The 23,705-nt window shown below is 56.9% G+C and overlaps 1 protein-coding gene across 2 annotated transcripts in view; it reads right to left on the reverse strand.

The window, feature by feature from the left end:
* The window catches only part of CACNA1F (calcium voltage-gated channel subunit alpha1 F), an 80,892-nt gene extending 57,475 nt beyond the window's left edge, over positions 1 to 23,417 (reverse strand). For both annotated transcript variants that reach the window (XM_085535566.1, XM_085535565.1), the window contains exons 1-7: positions 22,145 to 23,417; positions 19,073 to 19,310; positions 14,503 to 14,608; positions 11,779 to 11,918; positions 9,787 to 9,929; positions 5,177 to 5,329; positions 250 to 446 (exon numbers count right to left, since the gene is read on the reverse strand). In XM_085535566.1, coding sequence (XP_085391692.1) covers positions 250 to 446; positions 5,177 to 5,329; positions 9,787 to 9,929; positions 11,779 to 11,918; positions 14,503 to 14,608; positions 19,073 to 19,310; positions 22,145 to 22,172 — 1,005 coding nt within the window. In that variant the 5' untranslated portion in view covers positions 22,173 to 23,417. The remainder of the gene's footprint in view (positions 1 to 249; positions 447 to 5,176; positions 5,330 to 9,786; positions 9,930 to 11,778; positions 11,919 to 14,502; positions 14,609 to 19,072; positions 19,311 to 22,144) is intronic.
* Positions 23,418 to 23,705: the final 288 nt, after the last annotated feature.

Consider the following 23,705-nt stretch of genomic DNA (forward strand, 5'->3'; position numbering starts at 1 on the left):
TAGGGTCTATAGTGTCTATGTGGATCCCCATAGAGGTCTATAGGGTCTATAGGGTCTATAGTGTCTATGTGGATCCCCATAGGGGTCCATAGGGTCTATAGGGTCTATAGGGTCTATGTGGATCCCCATAGGGGTCTATAGGGTATATAGTGTCTATGTGGATCCCCATAGAGGTCTATAGGATCTATAGTGTCTATGTGGATCCCCATAGGGGTCTATAGGTTCTATAGGGTCCCTATGGGGTCTGACCCAGTACAGGACGTCGGTCCATCCCTCCATGGTGATGCACTGGAACACCGTGAGCATCGCGAAGAAGAAGTTGTCGAAGTTGGTGATTCCCCCGTTGGGACCCTCCCAGCGGCCGCGACACTCAGTGTTGTTCTGGGGGCAGGACCGGCCGTGACCCGAGAACGCGCACGGGGACGGGTCGTCCTCGGACTCCAGGTCTATGGGGTATAATAGGGTGGGGGGTTCAGAAACCCTATAAGGGGGTTATAGGGCAGATATGGGGACGGGTCGTCCTCAGACTCCAGGTCTATGGGGTAAAGAATTGGGGGCATTGGAAGCCATATAATGGGGTTATAGGGCAGATATGGGGACGGGTCGTCCTCGGACTCCAGGTCTATGGGGTAAAGAATTGGGGGCATTGGAAGCCATATAATGGGGTTATAGGGCAGATATGGGGACGGGTCGTCCTCGGACTCCAGGTCTATGGGGTAAAGAATTGGGGGCGTTGGAAGCCATATAATGGGGTTATAGGGCAGATATGGGGACGGGTCGTCCTCGGACTCCAGGTCTATGGGGTATAGGATAGGGGGGCGTTGGAAGCCATATAATGGGGTTATAGGGCAGATATGGGGACGGGTCGTCCTCGGACTCCAGGTCTATGGGGTTAAAGGAATGGGGGCGTTGGAAGCCATATAAGGGGGTTATGGGGCTGTTTATAGGGTTATAGGGCAGATATGGGGACGGGTCGTCCTCAGACTCCAGGTCTGTGGGGTAAAGGATTGGGGTCATCAGAAACCCAATAAGGGGGTTATGGGGTATTTTGGGGGGGTTATGGGGCAGATATGGGGACGGGTCGTCCTCGGACTCCAGGTCTATGGGGTATAATAGGGTGGGGGGTTCAGAAACCCTATAAGGGGGTTATAGGGCAGATATGGGGACGGGTTGTTTTCCGACTCCAGGTCTATGGGGTTAAAGGAATGGGGGCGTTGGAAGCCATATAAGGGGGTTATGGGGCTGTTTATAGGGTTATAGGGAAGATATGGGGACGGGTCGTCCTTGGACTCCAGGTCTATGGGGTAAAGGATTGGGGTCATCAGAAACCCTATAATGGGGTTATGGGGCAGGGTCGTCCTCGGACTCCAGGTCTATGGGGTTAAAGGATTGGGGGCGTTAGAAGCCATATAAGGGGGTTATAGGGCAGATATGGGGACGGGTCGTCCTCGGACTCCAGGTCTATGGGGTAAAGGATAGGGGGGCGTTGGAAACCCTATAATGGGGTTATGGGGCTGTTTATAGGGTTATAGGGCAGATATGGGGACGGGTCGTCCTCGGAGTCCAGGTCTATAGGATATAGGATTGGGGGGCTTCAGAAACCCTATAAGGGGGTTATGGGGTGGTTTAGGGGGGCTATAGGGTATTTAGAGGGGTTATAGGGTAGTTTAGGGGGGTTATGGGGTGGTTTGGGGTGTTATGGGGTGGTTTAGGGGGGTTATAGGGCAGATATGGGGACGGGTCGTCCTCGGACTCCAGGTCTATGGGGTAAAGGAATGGGGTCATCGGAAACCCTATAATGGGGTTATGGGGTGGTTTAAAGGGTTATAGGGCAGATATGGGGACGGGTCGTCCTCTGACTCCAGGTCTATGGGGTATAATAGGGGGGGGGGGTTCAGAAACCCTATAAGGGGGTTATGGGGTAGTTATAGGGGTGGTAGGGGAGCTGGGGGGGTTATAGGGCAGATATGGGGACGGGTCGTCCTCCGACTCCAGGTCTATGGGGTAAAGGATTGGGGTCATCGGAAACCCTATAATGGGGTTATGGGGTATTTTGGGGGTTATAGGGTAGTTAAGGGGGTTACAGGGCTGATATGGGGACAGGTCGTCCTCCGACTCCAGGTCTATGGGGTATAATAGGGTGGGGGGTTCAGAAACCCTATAAGGGGGTTATAGGGCAGATATGGGGACGGGTCGTCCTCGGACTCCAGGTCTATGGGGTTAAAGGAATGGGGTTATGGGGCTGTTTATAGGGTTATAGGGCAGATATGAGGACGGGTCGTCCTCCGACTCCAGGTCTATGGGGTAAAGGATTGGGGTCATCGGGAACCCTATAAGGGGGTTATGGGGTAGATATGGGGATTGGGGGCATTGGAAATTCTATAATGGGGTTATGGGGTGGTTTATAGGGTTATAGGGCAGATATGGGGACGGGTCATCCTCAGACTCCAGGTCTATGGGGTAAAGGAATGGGGTTATGGGGCTGTTTATAGGGTTATAGGGCAGATATGGGGACGGGTCGTCCTCGGACTCCAGGTCTATGGGGTATAGGATTGGGGGCGTTGGAAGCCATATAAGGGGGTTATGGGGTAGATATGGGGATTGGGGGCATTGGAAACCCTATAATGGGGTTATGGGGTGGTTTAAAGGGTTATAGGGCAGATATGGGGACGGGTCGTCCTCGGACTTCAGGTCTATGGGGTATAGGGTGGGAGGTTCAGAAACCCTATAAGGGGGTTATGGGGTGGTTTGGGGTGTTATGGGGTGGGCTGGGTGGTTATGGGGTAGTTTAGGGGGTTATAAGGTAGTTTAGGGGGTTATAGGGCAGATAAGGGGACGGGTCGTCCTCGGACTCCAGGTCTATGAGATATAGGGTGGGGGGCGTTGGAAGCCATATAAGGGGGTTATGGGGTGGTTTAGGAGGTTATAGGGTAGTTAAGGGGGTTATAGGGTGGTTTAGGGAGGTTATAGGGCAGATATGGGGACGGGTCGTCCTCAGACTCCAGGTCTATGGGGTAAAGAATTGGGGTCATCGGAAACCCTATAAGGGGGTTATGGGGCAGATATGGGGACGGGTCGTCCTCGGACTCCAGGTCTATGGGGTAAAGGATAGGGGGCATCAGAGACCCTATAATGGGGTTATGGGGTATTTTGGGGGGGTTATAGGGCAGATATGGGGACGGGTCGTCCTCCGACTCCAGGTCTATAAGGTATAATAGGGGGGGGTTCGGAAACCCTATAATGGGGTTATAGGGCAGATATGGGGACGGGTCGTCCTCGGACTCCAGGTCTATGGGGTAAAGGATAGGGGTCATCAGGATCCCTATAATGGGGTTATGGGGCTGTTTATAGGGTTATAGGGCAGATATGGGGATTGGGGTCATCGGAAACCCTATAATGGGGTTATGGGGCTGTTTATAGGGTTATGGGGCAGATATGGGGACAGGTCGTCCTCCGACTCCAGGTCTATGGGGTATAATAGGGTGGGGGGTTCAGAAACCCTATAAGGGGGTTATAGGGCAGATATGGGGACGGGTCATCCTCGGACTCCAGGTCTATGGGGTTAAAGGATTGGGGTTATGGGGCTGTTTATAGGGTTATAGGGCAGATATGGGGACGGGTCGTCCTCGGACTCCAGGTCTATGGGGTATAATAGGGTGGGGGATTCAGAAACCCTATAAGGGGGTTATGGGGCAGATATGGGGACGGGTCGTCCTCGGACTCCAGGTCTATAGGATATAGGATTGGGAGCGTTGGAAGCCATATAAGGGGGTTATGGGGTGGTTTGGGGTGTTATAGGGTAGTTAACGGGGTTATAGGGCAGATATGGGGACGGGTCGTCCTCGGACTCCAGGTCTATGGGGTTAAAGGAATGGGGGCGTTGGAAGCCATATAAGGGGGTTATAGGGTGGTTTAGGGGGGTTATAGGGCAGATATGGGGACGGGTCGTCCTCCGACTCCAGGTCTATGGGGTATAATAGGGTGGGGGGTTCAGAAACCCTATAAGGGGGTTATAGGGCAGATATGGGGACGGGTCGTCCTCCGACTCCAGGTCTATGGGGTATAGGGTGGGGGGTTCAGAAACCCTATAATGGGGTTATGGGGTGGTTTAAAGGGTTATAGGGCAGATATGGGGACGGGTCGTCCTCTGACTCCAGGTCTATGGGGTAAAGAATTGGGGTCATCGGAAACCCTATAAGGGGGTTATAGGGCTGTTTGTGGGGGTTATGGGGTTATAGGGCAGATATGGGGACGGGTCGTCCTCGGACTCCAGGTCTATGGGGTTAAAGGAATGGGGTTATGGGGCAGTTTATGGGGTTATAGGGCAGTTTAGGGTGTTATGGGGCAGTTTATGGGGTTATGGGGTTGTTTATGGGGTTATGGGGCAGTTTAGGGTGTTATGGGGCAGTTTATGGGGTTATGGGGCAGTTTATGGGGCAGTTTATGGGGTTATGGGGCAGTTTATGGGGTTATGGGGCAGTTTATGGGGCAGTTTATGGGGTTATGTGGCAGTTTATGGGGTTATGGGGCAGTTTATGGGGTTATGGGGCAGTTTATGGGGTTATGGGGCAGTTTATGGGGCAGTTTATGGGGTTATGGGGCAGTTTATGGGGTTATGGGGCAGTTTATGGGGCAGTTTATGGGGTTATGGGGCAGTTTATGGGGCAGTTTATGGGGTTATGGGGCAGTTTATGGGGCAGTTTATGGGGTTATGGGGCAGTTTATGGGGCAGTTTATGGGGTTATGGGGCAGTTTAGGGTGTTATGGGGCAGTTTATGGGGTTATGGGGCAGTTTAGGGTGTTATGGGGCAGTTTATGGGGTTATGGGGCAGTTTATGGGGTTATGGGGCAGTTTAGGGTGTTATGGGGCAGTGTAGGGGGTTATGGGGCAGTTTATGGGGTTATGGGGCAGTTTATGGGGTTATGGGGCAGTGTAGGGTGTTATGTGGCAGTTTAGGGGGTTATGGGGCAGTTTATGGGGTTATGGGGCAGTTTAGGGTGCTATGGGGCAGTTTAGGGGGTTATGGGGTTGTTTAGGGGGTTATGGGGTATTTTAGGGGGGTTATGTGGCAGTTTAGGGTGTTATGGGGCAGTTAATGGGGTTATGGGGCAGTTTAGGGTGTTATGGGGCAGTTAATGGGGTCCTAATGGGGTGGGGGGTCTTTAATCCCCTCACCCGACCCTATATAGAAACAAGTCTTGTGCATCCGCCCTATAAAGAGCTCGAGGCCGATGATGGCGTAGATGATGATGACGAAGAGGACGAGCAGAGCGATGTGAAGTAACGGCACCATGGCCTTCATGATGGAATTGAGGACAATATGGAGACCTGGGGAGACCCAGAGAGACCCATAGAGACCCATAGAGACCCATAGAGACACACCACCCCATAGAGACCCCATAGAGACCCCATAGAGACCCCATAGAGACCCCATAGAGACCCCACACCCCATAGAGACCCCATAGGGACCCCACACCCCATAAAGACCCCATAGAGACCCCATAGAGACCCCATAGGGAACCCATAGAGACCCCATAGAGACCCCATAGGGACGAGCAGAGCGATGTGAAGTAACGGCACCATGGCCTTCATGATGGAGTTGAGCACGATGTGGAGACCTGGGGAGACCCATAGAGACCCATAGAGACCCCATAGAGACCCCATAGAGACCCATAGAGACCCCATAGAGACCCCATAGGGACCCCACACCCCATAGAGACCCCATAGGGACCCCACACCCCATAGAGACCCCATAGGGAACCCATAGAGCCCACCACCCCATAGAGACCCCATAGAGACCCCATAGAGACCCACCACCCCATAGAGACCCCATAGAGACCCCATGGAGACACACCACCCCATAGAGACCCCATAGGGACCCCACACCCCATAGAGACCCCATAGGGACCCCACACCCCATAGAGACCCCATAGGGACCCCACACCCCATAGAGACCCCATAGGGAACCCATAGAGACACGCCACCCCATAAAGACCCCATAGAGACCCCATAGAGACCCCATAGAGACCCACCACCCCATAGAGACCCCATAGGGAACCCATAGAGACCCACCACCCCATAGAGACCCCATAGGGACCCCACACCCCATAGAGACCCCATAGGGACCCCATAGGGACGAGCAGAGCAATGTGAAGTAACGGCACCATGGCCTTCATGATGGAATTGAGCACGATGTGGAGGCCTGGGGAGACCCCATAGAGACCCCATAGAGACCCCATAGAGACCCACACCCCATAGAGACCCCATAGAGACCCACCACCCCATAGAGACCCCATAGAGACCCACCACCCCATAAGGACCCCATAGAGTCCCCACACCCCATAGAGACCCCATAGGGACCCCATAGAGACCCACCACCCCATAGAGACCCCATAGAGACCCCATAGAGACCCCACACCCCATAGAGACCCCATAAAGACCCATAGAGACACACCACCCCATAAAGACCCCATAGAGACCCCATAGAGACCCACCACCCCATAGAGACCCCATAGAGACCCCATAGAGACACACCACCCCATAAAGACCCCATAGAGACCCCATAGAGCCCCACCACCACATAGAGACCCCATAGGGACACACCACCCCATAGAGACCCCATAGAGACCCACCACCCCATAGAGACCCCATAGAGACACACCACCCCATAGAGACCCCATAGGGACCCCATAGAGACCCACCACCCCATAGAGACCCCATAGGGACCCCATAAAGACCCATAGAGACACACCACCCCATAAAGACCCCATAGAGACCCCATAGAGCCCCACCACCCCATAGAGACCCCATAGGGACCCCACACCCCATAGAGACCCCATAGGGACCCCATAGGGACGAGCAGAGCAATGTGAAGTAACGGCACCATGGCCTTCATGATGGAATTGAGCACGATGTGGAGGCCTGGGGAGACCCCATAGAGACCCCATAGAGACCCCATAGAGACCCACCACCCCATAGAGACCCACCACCCCATAGAGACCCCATAGGGACCCCATGGAGACACACCACCCCATAGAGACCCCATAGAGACCCCATAGAGACACACCACCCCATAGAGACCCCATAGAGACCCCATAGAGACCCCATAGAGACCCACCACCCCATAGAGACCCCATAGGGAACCCATAGAGACCCACCACCCCATAGAGACCCCATAGAGACCCACCACCCCATAGAGACCCCATAGAGACCCACCACCCCATAAGGACCCCATAGAGTCCCCACACCCCATAGAGACCCCATGGGGACCCCATAGAGACCCCATAGAGTCCCCATAGAGACCCACCACCCCATAAAGACCCCATAGAGACCCACCACCCCATAGAGACCCCATAGAGTCCCCACACCCCATAGAGACCCCATAGGGACCCCATAGAGACCCCATAGGGACCCATAGGGACCCATAGAGACCCACCACCCCATAGAGACCCCATAGGGACCCCATAGGGACCCCATAGGAACCCATAGAGACCCCATAGAGACCCACCACGTCATAAAGACCCCATAGGGACCCCATAGGGACCCCATAGGAACCCATAGAGACCCCATAGAGACCCCATAGAGTCCCCACACCCCATAGAGACCCCATAGGGACCCCATAGGAACCCATAGAGACCCCATAGAGACCCACCACCCCATAGAGACCCCATAGAGACCCACCACCCATAAGAACCCCATAGGGACCCCATAGAGACCCCATAGGGACCCATAGAGACCCACCACCCCATAAAGACCCCATAGAGACCCCATAGGGACCCATAGAGACCCACCACCCCATAAAGACCCCATAGAGACCCCATAGGGACCCATAGAGACCCACCACCCCATAGAGACCCCATAGAGTCCCCACACCCCATAGAGACCCCATAGGGACCCCATAGAGACCCCATAGGGACCCATAGGGACCCATAGAGACCCACCACCCATAAGGACCCCATAGGGACCCCATAGAGACCCCATAGGGACCCATAGAGACCCATAGAGACCCACCACCCATAAGGACCCCATAGGGACCCCATAGAGACCCCATAGGGACCCATAGAGACCCCATAGAGACCCACCACCCATAAGGACCCCAGAGGGACCCCATAAAGACCCCATAGAGACCCACCACCCCATAAAGACCCCATAGAGACCCACCACCCATAAGAACCCCATAGGGACCCCATAGAGACCCCATAGGGACCCATAGAGACCCACCACCCCATAAAGACCCCATAGAGACCCACCACCCCATAGAGACCCCATAGAGAACCCAGAGAGACCCACCACCCCATAAAGACCCCATAGAGACCCACCACCCCATAGAGACCCCATAGAGTCCCCACACCCCATAGAGACCCCATAGGGACCCCATAGAGACCCCATAGGGACCCATAGGGACCCATTGAGACCCACCACCCCATAGAGACCCCATAGGGACCCCATAGGGACCCCATAGGAACCCATAGAGACCCCATAGAGACCCACCACGTCATAAAGACCCCATAGGGATCCCATAGAGACCCACCACCCACAAGGACCCCAGAGGGACCCCATAAAGACCCCATAGAGACCCACCACCCATAAGAACCCCATAGGGACCCCATAGAGACCCCATAGGGACCCATAGAGACCCACCACACCATAAAGACCCCATAGAGCCCCCACACCCCATAGAGACCCCATAGAGAACCCAGAGAGACCCACCACCCCATAAAGACCCCATAGAGACCCACCACTCCATAGAGACCCCATAGAGTCCCCACACCCCATAGAGACCCCATAGGGACCCCATAGAGACCCCATAGGGACGCATGGGGACCCATAGAGACCCACCACCCCATAGAGACCCCATAGGGACCCCATAGGGACCCATAGAGACCCCATAGAGTCCCCATAGAGACCCACCACACCATAAAGACCCCATAGAGACCCACCACCCCATAGAGACCCCATAGAGTCCCCACACCCCATAGAGACCCCATAGGGACCCCATAGAGACCCCATAGGGACCCATAGGGACCCATTGAGACCCACCACCCCATAGAGACCCCATAGGGACCCCATAGAGACCCCATAGGGACCCATAGGGACCCATAGAGACCCACCACCCCATAGAGACCCCATAGGGACCCCATAGAGACCCCATAGGAACCCATAGAGACCCCATAGAGACCCACCACGTCATAAAGACCCCATAGGGACCCCATAGGGACCCCATAGGAACCCATAGAGACCCCATAGAGACCCACCACCCCATAGAGACCCCATAGAGTCCCCACACCCCATAGAGACCCCATAGGGACCCCATAGAGACCCCATAGGGACCCATAGGGACCCATTGAGACCCACCACCCCATAGAGACCCCATAGGGACCCCATAGGGACCCCATAGAGACCCCATAGAGTCCCCATAGAGACCCACCACACCATAAAGACCCCATAGAGCCCCCACACCCCATAGAGACCCCATAGAGACCCCATAGAGACCCACCACCCCATAAAGACCCCATAGAGTCCCCACACCCCATAGAGACCCCATAGGGACCCCATAGAGACCCCATAGGGACCCATAGGGACCCATAGAGACCCACCACCCCATAGAGACCCCATAGGGACCCCATAGGGACCCCATATAGACCCCATAGGGACCCATAGGGACCCATAGAGACCCACCACGTCATAAAGACCCCATAGGGACCCCATAGGGACCCCATAGGAACCCATAGAGACCCCATAGAGACCCACCACCCCTCTATAAAAGCCCCGACCCTATAACTTACTGGGGACCCCGGAGACCAGCCGGAGGGGTCTCAGGACCCTAAAAGCTCGTAGGGCCTTGACATCGAAGCCCCCCGGTTTCCCACTCATGTGATGGGCTTCACCCGGTTTATGGGATATTTGTTCCAGGATGACACTAAAAAGCCTAAAAATGGGGGGGGGAATTATAGGGTCAGAGCCCCCACCCCATTAATCATGAGGGTCTGACCCTATAATGGCAATGAATGGGATGGGGGGGGTCTCTGTATGGGATGGGGGGGGTCTCTGTATGGGATGGGGGGTCTCTGTATGGGATGGGGGGGGTCTCTGTATGGGATGGGGGGTCTCTGTATGGGATGGGGGGTCTCTATATGGGATGGGGGGGGTCTCTATATGGGATGGGGGGTCTCTGTATGGGATGGGGGGGGTCTCTATATGGGATTGGGGGGGGTCTCTGTATGGGATGGGGGGGGTCTCTGTATGGGATGGGGGGGTCTCTGTATGGGATGGGGGGTCTCTGTATGGGATGGGGGGGGTCTCTATATGGGATTGGGGGGGGTCTCTATATGGGATGGGGGGGTCTCTGTATGAGATGGGGGGGGTCTCTGTATGGGATGGGGGGGTCTCTGTATGAGATGGGGGGGGTCTCTGTATGGGATGGGGGGGTCTCTGTATGGGATGGGGGGGGTCTCTATATGGGGTGGGGGGTCTCTGTATGGGATGGGGGGGTCTCTGTATGGGATGGGGGGTCTCTGTATGGGATGGGGGGTCTCTATATGGGATGGGGGGGTCTCTGTATGGGATGGGGGGGGTCTCTGTATGGGATGGGGGGTCTCTATATGGGATGGGGGGGGTCTCTGTATGGGATGGGGGGGTCTCTGTATGGGATGGGGGGGGTCTCTGTATGGGATGGGGGGGTCTCTGTAAGGGATGGGGGGTCTCTGTATGGGATGGGGGGGTCTCTGTATGGGATTGGGGGGGGTCTCTGTATGGGATGGGGGGTCTCTGTATGGGATGGGGGGGTCTCTGTATGGGATGGGGGGAGGTCTCTATATGGGATGGGGGGGTCTCTGTATGGGATGGGGGGTCTCTGTATGGGATGGGGGGGTCTCTGTATGGGATGGGGGGTCTCTGTATGGGATGGGGGGTCTCTATATGGGATGGGGGGGTCTCTGTATGGGATGGGGGGGGTCTCTATACGGGATGGGGGTGTCTCTGTATGGGATGGGGGGTCTCTGTATGGGATGGGGGGGTCTCTGTATGGGATGGGGGGTCTCTGTATGGGATGGGGGGGTCTCTGTATGGGATGGGGGGAGGTCTCTATATGGGATGGGGGGGTCTCTGTATGGGATGGGGGGGGTCTCTGTATGGGATGGGGGGGTCTCTGTATGGGATGGGGGGTCTCTGTATGGGATGGGGGGGGTCTGACCCTATAATGGCACTGAATGGGATGGGGGGGGTGTCTGTATGGGATGGGGGGTCTCTGTATGGGATGGGGGGTCTCTATATGGGATGGGGGGGTCTCTGTATGGGATGGGGGGGGTCTCTGTATGGGATGGGGGGTCTCTGTATGGGATGGGGGTGTCTCTATATGGGATGGGGGGGGTCTCTGTATGGGATGGGGGGGGTCTCTGTATGGGATTGGGGGGTCTCTGTATGGGATGGGGGGGTCTCTATATGGGATGGGGGGGTCTCTGTATGGGATGGGGGGTCTCTGTATGGGATGGGGGGGTCTGTGTATGGGATGGGGTGTCTCTGTATGGGATGGGGGGGGTCTCTGTATGGGATGGGGGGGGTCTCTGTATGGGATGGGGGGGTCTCTATATGGGATGGGGGGGGTCTCTGTATGGAATGGGGGGGGTCTCTGTATGGGATGGGGGGTCTGTGTATGGGATGGGGGGGTCTCTATATGGGATGGGGGGGGTCTGTGTATGGGATGGGGGGGGTCTCTGTATGGGATGGGGGGGGTCTCTGTATGGGATGGGGGGTCTGTGTATGGGATGGGGGGGTCTCACCCCACAATGACGATGACGAAGTCCAATAGGTTCCACCCGTTTCTGATATAGGCGCTGGGGTGTAACACCAGCCCGTACGCGATGATCTTTAGGAACGTCTCCACCGTGAAGATGATGAGGAACACGTACTCCACCTGCTCCTATAGGGACAAAGGGACCCCAATGTTACACCCCCATGGCCTTAAAACCCCATAGCGACAAAGGGACCCCCATAATGGGACAATGTCCCCCCCCCCATAGGGACATAATGGGACAATGTCCCCCCCCCCATAGGGACAAAGGGACCCCCATAAAGGGACAATGGGACCCCCCCCCCCATAGGGACAAAGGGACCCCCATAAAGGGACAATGCGACCCCCCCCCCCATAGGGACAAAGGGACCCCCATAAAGGGACAATGGGACCCCCCCCCCCCCATAGGGACAAAGGGACCCTCCCATGGCCATAAAACCCCATAGGGACAAAGGGACCCCCCCCATGACCATAAAACCCCATAGGGACAAAGGGACCCCCCTATAGGAACAAAGGGACCCCCCTATAGGGACTAAGGGACCCCCCCATGGCCATAAAACCCCTATAGGGACAAAGGGACCCCTCTATAGGGACAAAGGGACCCCCCCCCCATAGGGACAAAGGGACCCCCCCCATGGCCATAACCCCCCTATAGGGACAAAGGGAACCCCCATGGCCATAAACCCCCCTATAGGGACAATGGGACCCCCCCATATAGGAACAAAGGGACCCCCCTATAGGGACTAAGGGACCCTTCCATGGCCATAAAACCCCATAGGGACAAAGGGACCCCCCCCATGGCCATAAAACCCCATAGGGACTAAGGGACACCCCATGGCCATAAACCCCATAGGGACTAAGGGACACCCCATGGCCATAAACCCCATAGGGACAAAGGGACCCCCCCCATGGCCATAACCCCCCCATAGGGACAAAGGGACCCCCCCATGGCCATAAAACCCCATAGGGACAAAGGGACCCCCCCCATGGCCATAAATCCCCTATAGAGACAAAGGGACCCCCCCATGGCCATAAAACCCCCATAGGGACAAAGGGACCCCCCCCATGGCCATAAATCCCCTATAGGGACAAAGGGACCCCCCATGGCCATAACCCCCCCATAGGAACAAAGGGACCCTATAGGAACAATGGGCCCCCCCCATACCCCCCCCATCCCATCTGTCCCTTTCTATGGGGGGGGGTTGGGCATTAAATCCGGATTAAAACCCCCCCCATATAAACAGCTTAAAGGCCTGACCCACATCGAGCCCCCCCCATATTAAATTGGGGGGGGGTCCAACATGAAGGCCCCCCCCCATATTAAATTGGGACACCCCATATTAAATTAATGGGGTTGGGGGGGGGTCCAACATGAAGCCCCCCCCCCATATTAATTTGAATTGGGGGGGGGTCTCCAATACCAGGTTATAGTTGGGGGGGGGTCCAACATCAAGCCCCCCCCCCCCATATTAAATTAAATGGGGGGGGGATTCCAACATCAAGCCCCCCCCCCATATTAAATTAAATGGGGGGGGGGTCCAATACCAGGTTATGGTGGGGTGGGGGGGGGGTCCAATATCAAGCCCCCCCCCCTATTAAATTAATGGGGTGGGGGGGGCAATAATACCAGGTTATGGTGGGGGGGGGGCACATATGAAGCCCCCCCCCCATATTAATTTTAATTGGGGGGGGGTCTCCAATACCAGGTTATGGTTGGGGGCGGGGGGGCACACATCAAGCCCCCCCCCATATTAAATTAAATGGGGGTGGGGTCCAATACCAGGTTATAGTTGGGGGGGGGGGGGGTCCAACATCAAGACCCCCCCAAATTAATTTGAATTGGGGGGGGGTCTCCAATACCAGGTTATGGTGGGGGGGGGTCCAACATGAAGCCCCCCCCCCCATTAAAATTAAATGGGGGGGGGGGGTCCAACAATACCAGGTTATAGTAGGGGGGGGGGGTCCAACATGAAGCCCCCCCCATATTAATTTGAATTGGGGGGGGGTCTCCAATACCAGGTTATAGTTGGGGGGAGGGTCCAACATGAAGCCCCCCCCCCTATTAAATTAAATTGGGGGGGGTCTCCAATACCAGGTTATGGTTGGGGGCGGGGGGGCACACATCAAGCCCTCCCCCATATTAAATTAAATGGGGGGTGGGGTCCAATACCAGGTTATAGTTGGGGGGGGGGGTCCAACATCAAGCCCCCCCCCCCATATTAAATTAAATGGGGGGGGTCTTCAATACCAGGTTATGGTTGGGTGGGGGGGGGGGGTCCAACATCAAGCCCCCCCCCCATATTAAATTAAATGGGGGGGGGGTCCAATACCAGGTTATGGTAGGGGGGGGTCCAACATGAAGCCCCCCCCATATTAATTTGAATTGGGGGGGGGGTCTCCAATACCAGGTTATAGTTGGGGGGGGGGTCCAACATGAAGCCCCCCCCCATATTAAATTAAATGGGGGGGGGTCTCCAATACCAGGTTATAGTTGGGGGGGGGGGTCCAACATGAAGCCCTCCCCATATTAATTTGAATTGGGGGGGGGTCTCCAATACCAGGTTATAGTTGGGAGGGGGGAGGTCCAACATGAAGCCCCCCCCCTATTAAATTAATGGGGTGGGGGGGCAATAATACCAGGTTATGGTGGGGGGGGGGGGCACATATGAAGCCCCCCCCATATTAATTTGAATTGGGGGGGGGTCTCCAATACCAGGTTGTGGTTGGCGGCGTTGGAATCGTCCTCGGGGAAGGGGATGTAGACCCCCAACGCGACGCAGTTGGCGAAGATGGTGGCCAGGATCAGGACGTCGAAGGGTCTTTTTATATGGGGGGGGGGACAAAAAAAAGACCCCCCCAAATAAAGAAATGACCACATAGAATGAGACCCCCCCCCCCCCACTATAGGACTGACCCCATATTATCTATGTGCCCCCCCCCCCCCCCTTTAGGACTGACCCCATATAATGTGCCCCTCCCCATTTAGAAATGACCCCATATAATGTGCCCCCCCCCCCTCTCTTTAGGACTGGCCCCATATATTATGTGCCCCCCATATGGGGTCTCATAGGACCCCATAGACCCCATAGGACCCCATAGACCCCACTGGGACTCCTCCCCCCCCCCCCATAGGACCCCATAGACCCCATAGGACCCCATAGACCCCATAGGGACTCCTCCTCCCCCCATAGGACCCCATAGACCCCATAGGGACTCCTCCTCCCCCCATAGGACCCCATAGACCCCATAGGGACTCCTCCCCCTCCCCATAGGACCCCATAGACCCCATAGGGACTCCTCCCCCCTATAGGACCCCATAGACCCCATAGGGACTCCTCCCCCCCCCTATAGGACCCCATAGACCCCATAGGGACCCCATATATTATGTGCCCCCCATAGACCCCATAGGGACTCCTCCCCACCCCATAGAATCCCATAGACCCCATAGGGACCCCATATAATATGTACCCCCATAGACTCCATAGGGACTCCTCCCCCCCCCCCATAGGACCCCATAGAAACTCCTCCCCCTCCCCATAGGACCCCATAGACCCCATAGGGACTCCTCCCCCCCATAGGACCCCATAGACCCCATAGGGACTCCTCCCCCCCCCCATTGGACCCCATAGACCCCATAGGGACTCGTTCCCCCCCATAGGACCCCATAGACCCCATAGGGACTCCTCCTCCCCCCATAGGACCCCATAGACCCCATAGGACCCCATAGACCCCATTGGGACTCCTCCCCACCCCATAGGACCCCATAGACTCCACTGGGACTCCTTCCCCCCCCATAGGACCCCATAGACCCCATAGGGACTCCTCCCCCCCCCATAGGACCCCATAGACCCCATAGGGACCCCATATATTATGTGCCCCCCATAGACCCCATAGACCCCATAGGGACTCCATATATTGTGTGCCCCCCCCATATGGGGTCCCATAGGACCCCATAGACCCCATAGGGACTCCTCCCCCCCCCCCATAGGACCCCATAGACCCCATAGGGACTCCTCCCCCCCCCCCCATAGGACCCCATAGACCCCATAGGGACTCCTCCCCCCCCCCCATAGGACCCCATAGACCCCATAGGACCCATAGACCCCATAGGGACCCCATATATTATGTGCCCCCCATATGGGGTCCCAGAGGACCCCATACACCCCACTGAGACTCCTCCGCCCCCATAGGACCCCATAGACCCCATAGGGACTCCTCCCCCCCCCCCATAGGACCCCATAGACCCCATAGGACCCCATAGACCCCATAGGGACTCCTCCTCCCCCCATAGGACCCCATAGACCCCATAGGGACTCGTTCCCCCCATAGGACCCCATAGACCCCATAGGACCCCATAGACCCCATAGGGACTCCTCCTCCCCCCATAGGACCCCATAGACCCCATAGGGACTCCTCCCCCCCCCCCCATAGGACCCCATAGACCCCATAGGGACTCCTCCCCCCCCCCCATAGGACCCCATACACCCCATAGGGACTCCTCCCCCCCCCCATAGGACCCCATAGACCCCATAGGGACTCCTCCCCCCCCCATAGGACCCCATAGACCCCATAGGGACTCCTCCCCCCCCCCATAGGACCCCATAGACCCCATAGGGACTCCTCCCCCTCCCCATAGGACCGCATAGACACCATAGGGACTCCTCCCCCCCCCATAGGACCCCATAGACCCCATAGGGACTCCTCCCCCCCCATAGGACCCCATAGACCCCATAGGGACTCCTCCCCCCCCCATAGGACCCCATAGACCCCATAGGGACTCCTCCCCCCCCCCATAGGACCCCATAGACCCCATAGGACCCCATAGACCCCACTGGGACTCCTACCCCCCCCAGGACCCCATAGACCCCATAGGACCCCATAGACCCCACTGGGACTCCTCCCCCCCCCAGGACCCCATAGACCCCATAGGGACTCCTCCCCACCCCATAAAACCCCATAGACCCCATAGGGACTCCTCCCCCCCCCATAGGACCCCATAGACCCCATAGGACCCCATAGACCCCATAGGGACTTCTCCCCCCCCATAGGACCCCATAGACCCCATAGGACCCCATAGACCCCATTGAGACTCCTCCCCACCCCATAAAACCCCATAGACCCCATAGCGACTCCTCCCCCCCCATAGGACCCCATAGACCCCATAGGGACCCCATATATTATGTGCCCCCCATAGACCCCATAGGGACTCCTCCCCCCCCCATAGGACCCCATAGACCCCATAGGGACTCCTCCCTCCCCCATGGGACCCCATAGACCCCATAGGGACTCCTCCCCCTCCCCATAGGACCCCATAGACCCCATAGGGACTCCTCCCCCCCCCCTATAGGACCCCATAGACCCCATAGGGACCCTATATATTATGTGCCCCCCATATGGGGTCCCAGAGGACCCCATAGACCCCACTGAGACTCCCCCCCCCCCCATGGGACCCCATAGACCCCATAGGACCCCATAGACCCCACTGGGACTCCTCCCCCCCCCATCGGACCCCATAGACCCCATAGGGACTCCTCCCCCCCCCATAGGACCCCATAGACCCCATAGGGACCCCATATATTATGTGCCCCCATATGGGGTCCCAGAGGACCCCATAGACCCCACTGAGACTCCTCCCCACCCCATAAAACCCCATAGACCCCATAGGGACTCGTTCCCCCCATAGGACCCCATAGACCCCATAGGGACTCGTTCCCCCCCATAGGACCCCATGGACCCCATAGGGACTCCTCCCCCCCCCCATAGGACCCCATAGACCCCATAGGACCCCATAGACCCCATAGGGACTCCTCCCCACCCCATAGGACCCCATAGACCCCATAGGACCCCCATAGACCCCACTGGGACTCCTCCCCCCCCCCATAGGACCCCATAGACCCCATAGGGACTCCTCCCCCCCCATAGGACCCCATAGACCCCATAGGACCCCATAGACCCCACTGGGACTCCTCCCCCCCCCATAGGACCCCATAGACCCCATAGGGACTCCTCTCCCTCCCCATAGGACCCCATAGACACCATAGGGACTCCTCCCCCCCCCATAGAACCCCATAGACCCCATAGGACCCCATAGACCCCATAGGGACCCCATATATTATGTGCCCCCCATAGACCCCATAGGGACTCCTCCCCCCCCCCCATAGGACCCCATAGACCCCATAGGACCCCGTAGACCCCATAGGACCCCATAGACCCCATAGGGACTCCTCCTCCCCCCATAGGACCCCATAGACCCCATAGGGACCCCATATAATATGTGTCCCCCATAGACCCCATAGGGGACTCCTCCCCCCCCCATAGAACCCCATAGACCCCATAGGACCCCATAGACCCCATAGGGACCCCATATATTATGTGCCCCCCATAGACCCCACTGGGACTCCTCCCCCCCCCATAGGACCCCATAGACCCCATAGGACCCCATAGACCCCATAGGGACCCCATATAATATGTGCCCCCCATAGACCCCATAGGGACTCCTCCCCCCCCCATAGAACCCCATAGACCCCATAGGACCCCATAGACCCCATAGGGACCCCATATATTATGTGCCCCCCATAGACCCCATAGGGACTCCTCCCCCCCCCATAGGACCCCATAGACCCCATAGGACCCCATAGACCCCACTGGGACTCCTCCCCCCCCATAGAACCCCATAGACCCCATAGGACCCCATAGACCCCATAGGGACCCCATATATTATGTGCCCCCATAGACCCCATAGGGACTCCTCCCCCCCCATAGGACCCCATAGACCCCATAGGGACTCCTCCCCCCCCCCAGGACCCCATAGACCCCATAGGACCCCATAGACCCCACTGGGACTCCCTCCCCCCCCCACAGGACCCCATAGACCCCATAGGGACTCCTCCCCCCCCCATAGGACCCCATAGACCCCATAGGGACTCCTCCCCCCCCATAGAACCCCATAGACCCCAGAGGGACCCCATATAATATGTGCCCCCCATAGACCCCATAGGGACTCCTCCCCCCCCCATAGAACCCCATAGACCCCATAGGACCCCATAGACCCCATAGGGACCCCATATATTATGTGCCCCCCATAGACCCCATAGGGACTCCTCCCCACCCCATAGAACCCCATAGACCCCATAGGACCCCATAGACCCCATAGGGACCCCATATAATATGTGCCCCCCATAGACCCCATAGGGACTCCTCCCCCCCCCATAGAACCCCATAGACCCCATAGTGACCCCATATACCCTGTGCCCCCCCCCCCCCACCCCATACCCCCCCCTTACTTCCACTCCACGATGTTTATGGCCGCTCTCCTTATAGGGTTATTGAGGCGGAGGCAGAATAGGGCCCGGGGGGATCGATGGACCCCCCCCCCCGCCCCCTGTTGTCCCTTATGTTTCATATGGGGGGGGCGACGATGCCTTTGTCCCGGGGGGGTCCCATGATCCGTCCCCCCCCCATTGATTTCGGTTCCTGACCCCATAACGGCTTCGGATGTAGGGGATAATCCTATAGGGTGGGCTATAGGGTTTGGGTTGGTTAATGGGGTGAGCGATGACCCCCCCCCCCTATAATATAATGAGACCCCAAAAGGAAACAGCCCCAAATACCCCACGATCCCATTGAGAACCCCATAAAACCCCATAGACCCCATTAACAACCCCAAATACCCCACGATCCCATTGAGAACCCCATATAACCCCATAGACCCTATTAACAACCCCAAATACCCCACGATCCCATTGAGAACCCCATAAAAACCCCATAGACCCCATTAACAACCCCAAATACCCCACGATCCCATTGAGAACCCCATAAAAACCCCATAGACCCCATTAACAACCCCAAATACCTATCAAACACGAAGCCCCCCCCACCCCAAAACCCCATATCACCTATGGGACTCTCCCCAGGACCCCATAGACCCCACTGGGACTCCTCCCCCACCCAAGACCCCATAGACCCCATTGGGACGCCCCCAAACCCCATAGGACCCCATAGAGCCCATTGGGACGCCCCCAAACCCCATAGGACCCCATAGACCCCACTGGGACCCCCCCAAACCCCATAGGACCCCATAGACCCCATAGGGGCCCGCCCACCCCATATAACCCCATAGACCCCACTGGGACCCCCCCAAACTCCATAGGACCCCATAGACCCCATAGGGACCCCCCCAAACCCCATAGGACCCCATAGACCCCACTGGGATCCCCCAAACCCCATAGGACCTCAAAGACCCCATTGGGACCCCCCCAAACCCCATAGGACCCCATAGACCCCATAGGGACCCCCCACCCCATATAACCCTATAGACCCCACTGGGACCCCCCCAAACTCCATAGGACCCATAGACACCACTGGGACACCCCAAACCCCATAGGACCCCATAGACCCCATTTGGGACCCCCCCAAACCCCATAGGACCCCATAGACCCCATTGGGACCCCCCCAAACCCCATAGGACCCCATAGACCCCACTGGGACCCCCCCAAACCCCATAGGACCCCATAGACCCCACTGGGACCCCCCCAAACCCCATAGGACCCCATAGACCCCATTGGGACCCCCCCAAACCCCATAGGACCCCATAGACCCCATTGGGACCCCCGCAAACCCCATAGGACCCCATAGACCCCACTGGGACCCCCCCAAACCCCATAGGACCCCATAGACCCCATGGGACCCCCCCAACCCCATAGGACCCCATAGACCCCATTGGGACGCCCCCAAACCCCATAGGACCCCATAGACCCCATTGGGACCCCCCCAAACCCCATAGGACCCCATAGACCCCACTGGGACCCCCCCAAACCCCATAGGACCCCATAGACCCCACTGGGACCCCCCCAAACCCCATAGGACCCCATAGACCCCATTGGGACCCCCCAAACCCCATAGGACCCCATAGACCCCATTGGGACCCCCGCAAACCCCATAGGACCCCATAGACCCACTGGGACCCCCCCAAACCCCATAGGACCCCATAGACCCCATGGGACCCCCCCAACCCCATAGGACCCCATAGACCCCATTGGGACGCCCCCAAACCCCATAGGACCCCATAGACCCCATTGGGACCCCCCCAAACCCCATAGGACCCCATAGACCCCACTGGGACCCCCCCAAACCCCATAGGACCCCATAGACCCCACTGGGACCCCCCCAAACCCCATAGGACCCCATAAACCCCATTGGGACCCCCCAAACCCCATAGGACCCCATAGACCCCACTGGGACCCCCCCCAAACCCCATAGGACCCCATAGACACCATTGGGACCCCCCCAAACCCCCTATAACCCCATAGACCCCACTGGTACCCCCCCAAACCCCATAGGACCCCATAGACCCCATTGGGACCCCCCCAAACCCCATAGGACCCCATAGACCCCATTGGGACCCCCCACCCATATAACCCCATAGACCCTACTGGGACCCCCCCAAACCCCATAGGACCCCATAGACCCCACTGGGACCCCCCCAAACCCCATAGGACCCCATAGACCCCATTGGGACTCCCGCAAACCCCATAGGACCCCATAGACCTCATTGGGACCCCCCCAAACCCCATAGGACCCCATAGACCCCATTGGGACCCACCCAAATCCCACAGGACCCCATAGACCCCACTGGGACCCCCCCAAACCCCATAGGACCCCATAGACCCCACTGGGACTCCCCCAAACCCCATAGGACCCCATAGACCCCATTGGGACCCCCCCAAACCCCATAGGACCCCATAGACCCCATTGGGACCCCCCCAAACCCCCTATAACCCCATAGACCCCACTGGGACCCCCCCAAACCCCATAGGAACCCATAGACCCCACTGGGACCCCCCCAAACCCCATAGGACCCAATAGACCCCATTGGGACCCCCCCAAACCCCATAGGACCCCATAGACAACATTGGGACCCCCCCAAACCCCATAGGACCCCATAGACCCCATTGGGACCCCCCCAAACCCCATAGGACCCCATAGACCCCATTGGGACACCCCAAACCCCATAGGACCCCATAGACCCAATTGGGACCCCCCCAAACCCCATAGGACCCCATAGACCCCATAGGGACCCCCCCACCCCATATAACCCCATAGACCCCACTGGGACCCCCCCAAACCCCATAGGACCCCATAGACCCCATTGGGACCCCCCCAAACCCCATAGGACCCCATAGACCCCATAGGGACCCCCCCAAACCCCATAGGACCCCATAGACCCCATTGGGACCCCCCCCAGACCCCAAATCCCCCTTGTTATCCCCCCTATAACCCCATAAATCCCCTATAGACCCCTGACCCTATTAAAACCCCATAAAGACCCTATAAAGACCCCCCCCCCCTATACTCACCCTCTCCATTCTCCTCCGACTCCGACATATTGGGGTCTATGGGGGTTTTATGGGGTTTTAGGGGTTCTTTATAGGATCGTGGGGTATTTGGGGTTGTTAATGGGGTCTATGGGGGTTATATGGGGGTATTTGGGGTTGTTAATGGGGTCTATGGGGTTTTTTATGGGGTTCTCAATGGGATCGTGGGGTATTTGGGGTTGTTAATGGGGTCTATGGGGGTTATATGGGATCGTGGGGTATTTGGGGTTGTTAATGGGGTCTATGGGGGTTTTATGGGATCGTGGGGTATTTGGGGTTGTTAATGGGGTCTATGGGGGTTTTATGGGGGTATTTGGGGTTGTTAATGGGGTCTATGGGGGTTTTATGGGGGTATTTGGGGTTGTTAATGGGGTCTATGGGGGTTATATGGGATTGTGGGGTATTTGGGGTTGTTAATGGGGTCTATGGGGGTTATATGGGGTTCTTAATAGGATCGTGGGGTATTTGGGGTTGTTAATGGGGTCTATGGGGTTTTTATGGGGTTCTTAATAGGATCGTGGGGTATTTGGGGTTGTTAATGGGGTCTATGGGGGTTATAAGGGATCGTGGGGTATTTGGGGTTGTTAATGGGGTCTATGGGGTTTTTATGGGGTTCTCAATGGGATCGTGGGGTATTTGGGGTTGTTAATGGGGTCTATGGGGCTTATATGGGGTTCTTAATAGGATCGTGGGGTATTTGGGGTTGTTAATGGGGTCTATGGGGGTTTATGGGGTTCTCAATGGGAACGTGGGGTATTTGGGGTTGTTAATGGGGTCTATGGGGTTTTATGGGGGTATTTGGGGTTGTTAATGGGGTCTATGGGGTTTTATGGGGGTATTTGGGGTTGTTAATGGGGTCTATGGGGTTTTATGGGGGTATTTGGGGTTGTTAATGGGGTCTATGGGGGTTATATGGGGGTATTTGGGGTTGTTAATGGGGTCTATGGGGTTTTATGGGGGTATTTGGGGTTGTTAATGGGGTCTATGGGGTTTTATGGGGTTATATGGGGTTGTTAATGGGATCTATGGGGGTTTTAGAGGTTCTCAATGGGATCGTGGGGTATTTGGGGTTGTTAATGGGGTCTATGGGGTTATATGGGGGTATTTGGGGTTGTTAATGGGGTCTATGGGGTTTTATGGGGTTATATGGGGTTGTTAATGGGGTCTATGGGGTTTTATGGGGTTATATGGGATGGGTTGGGGGTTCTATGGGATCCAGGCCCACCCTCTGGTTCCTCCTTCGGCCTCGACCTCGTTATCGTTGTAGGATTAAGGGATTAACGAGGCCACGTGACCAGCGGGGTTTAGGGGGGGGGGGGAGGGATAAGGGGAAGGACTGACCGCCCCCATAGACACCGTATGACCCTATAACTGCCCCACACCCACCCCATATGGACCCCATAGAGCACTCGGCCCTATAGGGACTAGAGCCGCCATAAAGCCCTATATGGACTACAACTGACTCCCATAGATCCCATATGTGCCCCATAGATCCCACTGTTCACCCCATCGAACCCATAGTGCCCCATAGATCCCACAGTAC

The sequence above is a fragment of the Coturnix japonica genome, unplaced genomic scaffold (assembly GCF_054131305.1).
Source record: "Coturnix japonica strain WE unplaced genomic scaffold, WE-NBRP24 Scf131, whole genome shotgun sequence".
Taxonomy (NCBI): Eukaryota; Metazoa; Chordata; class Aves; order Galliformes; family Phasianidae; genus Coturnix; species Coturnix japonica.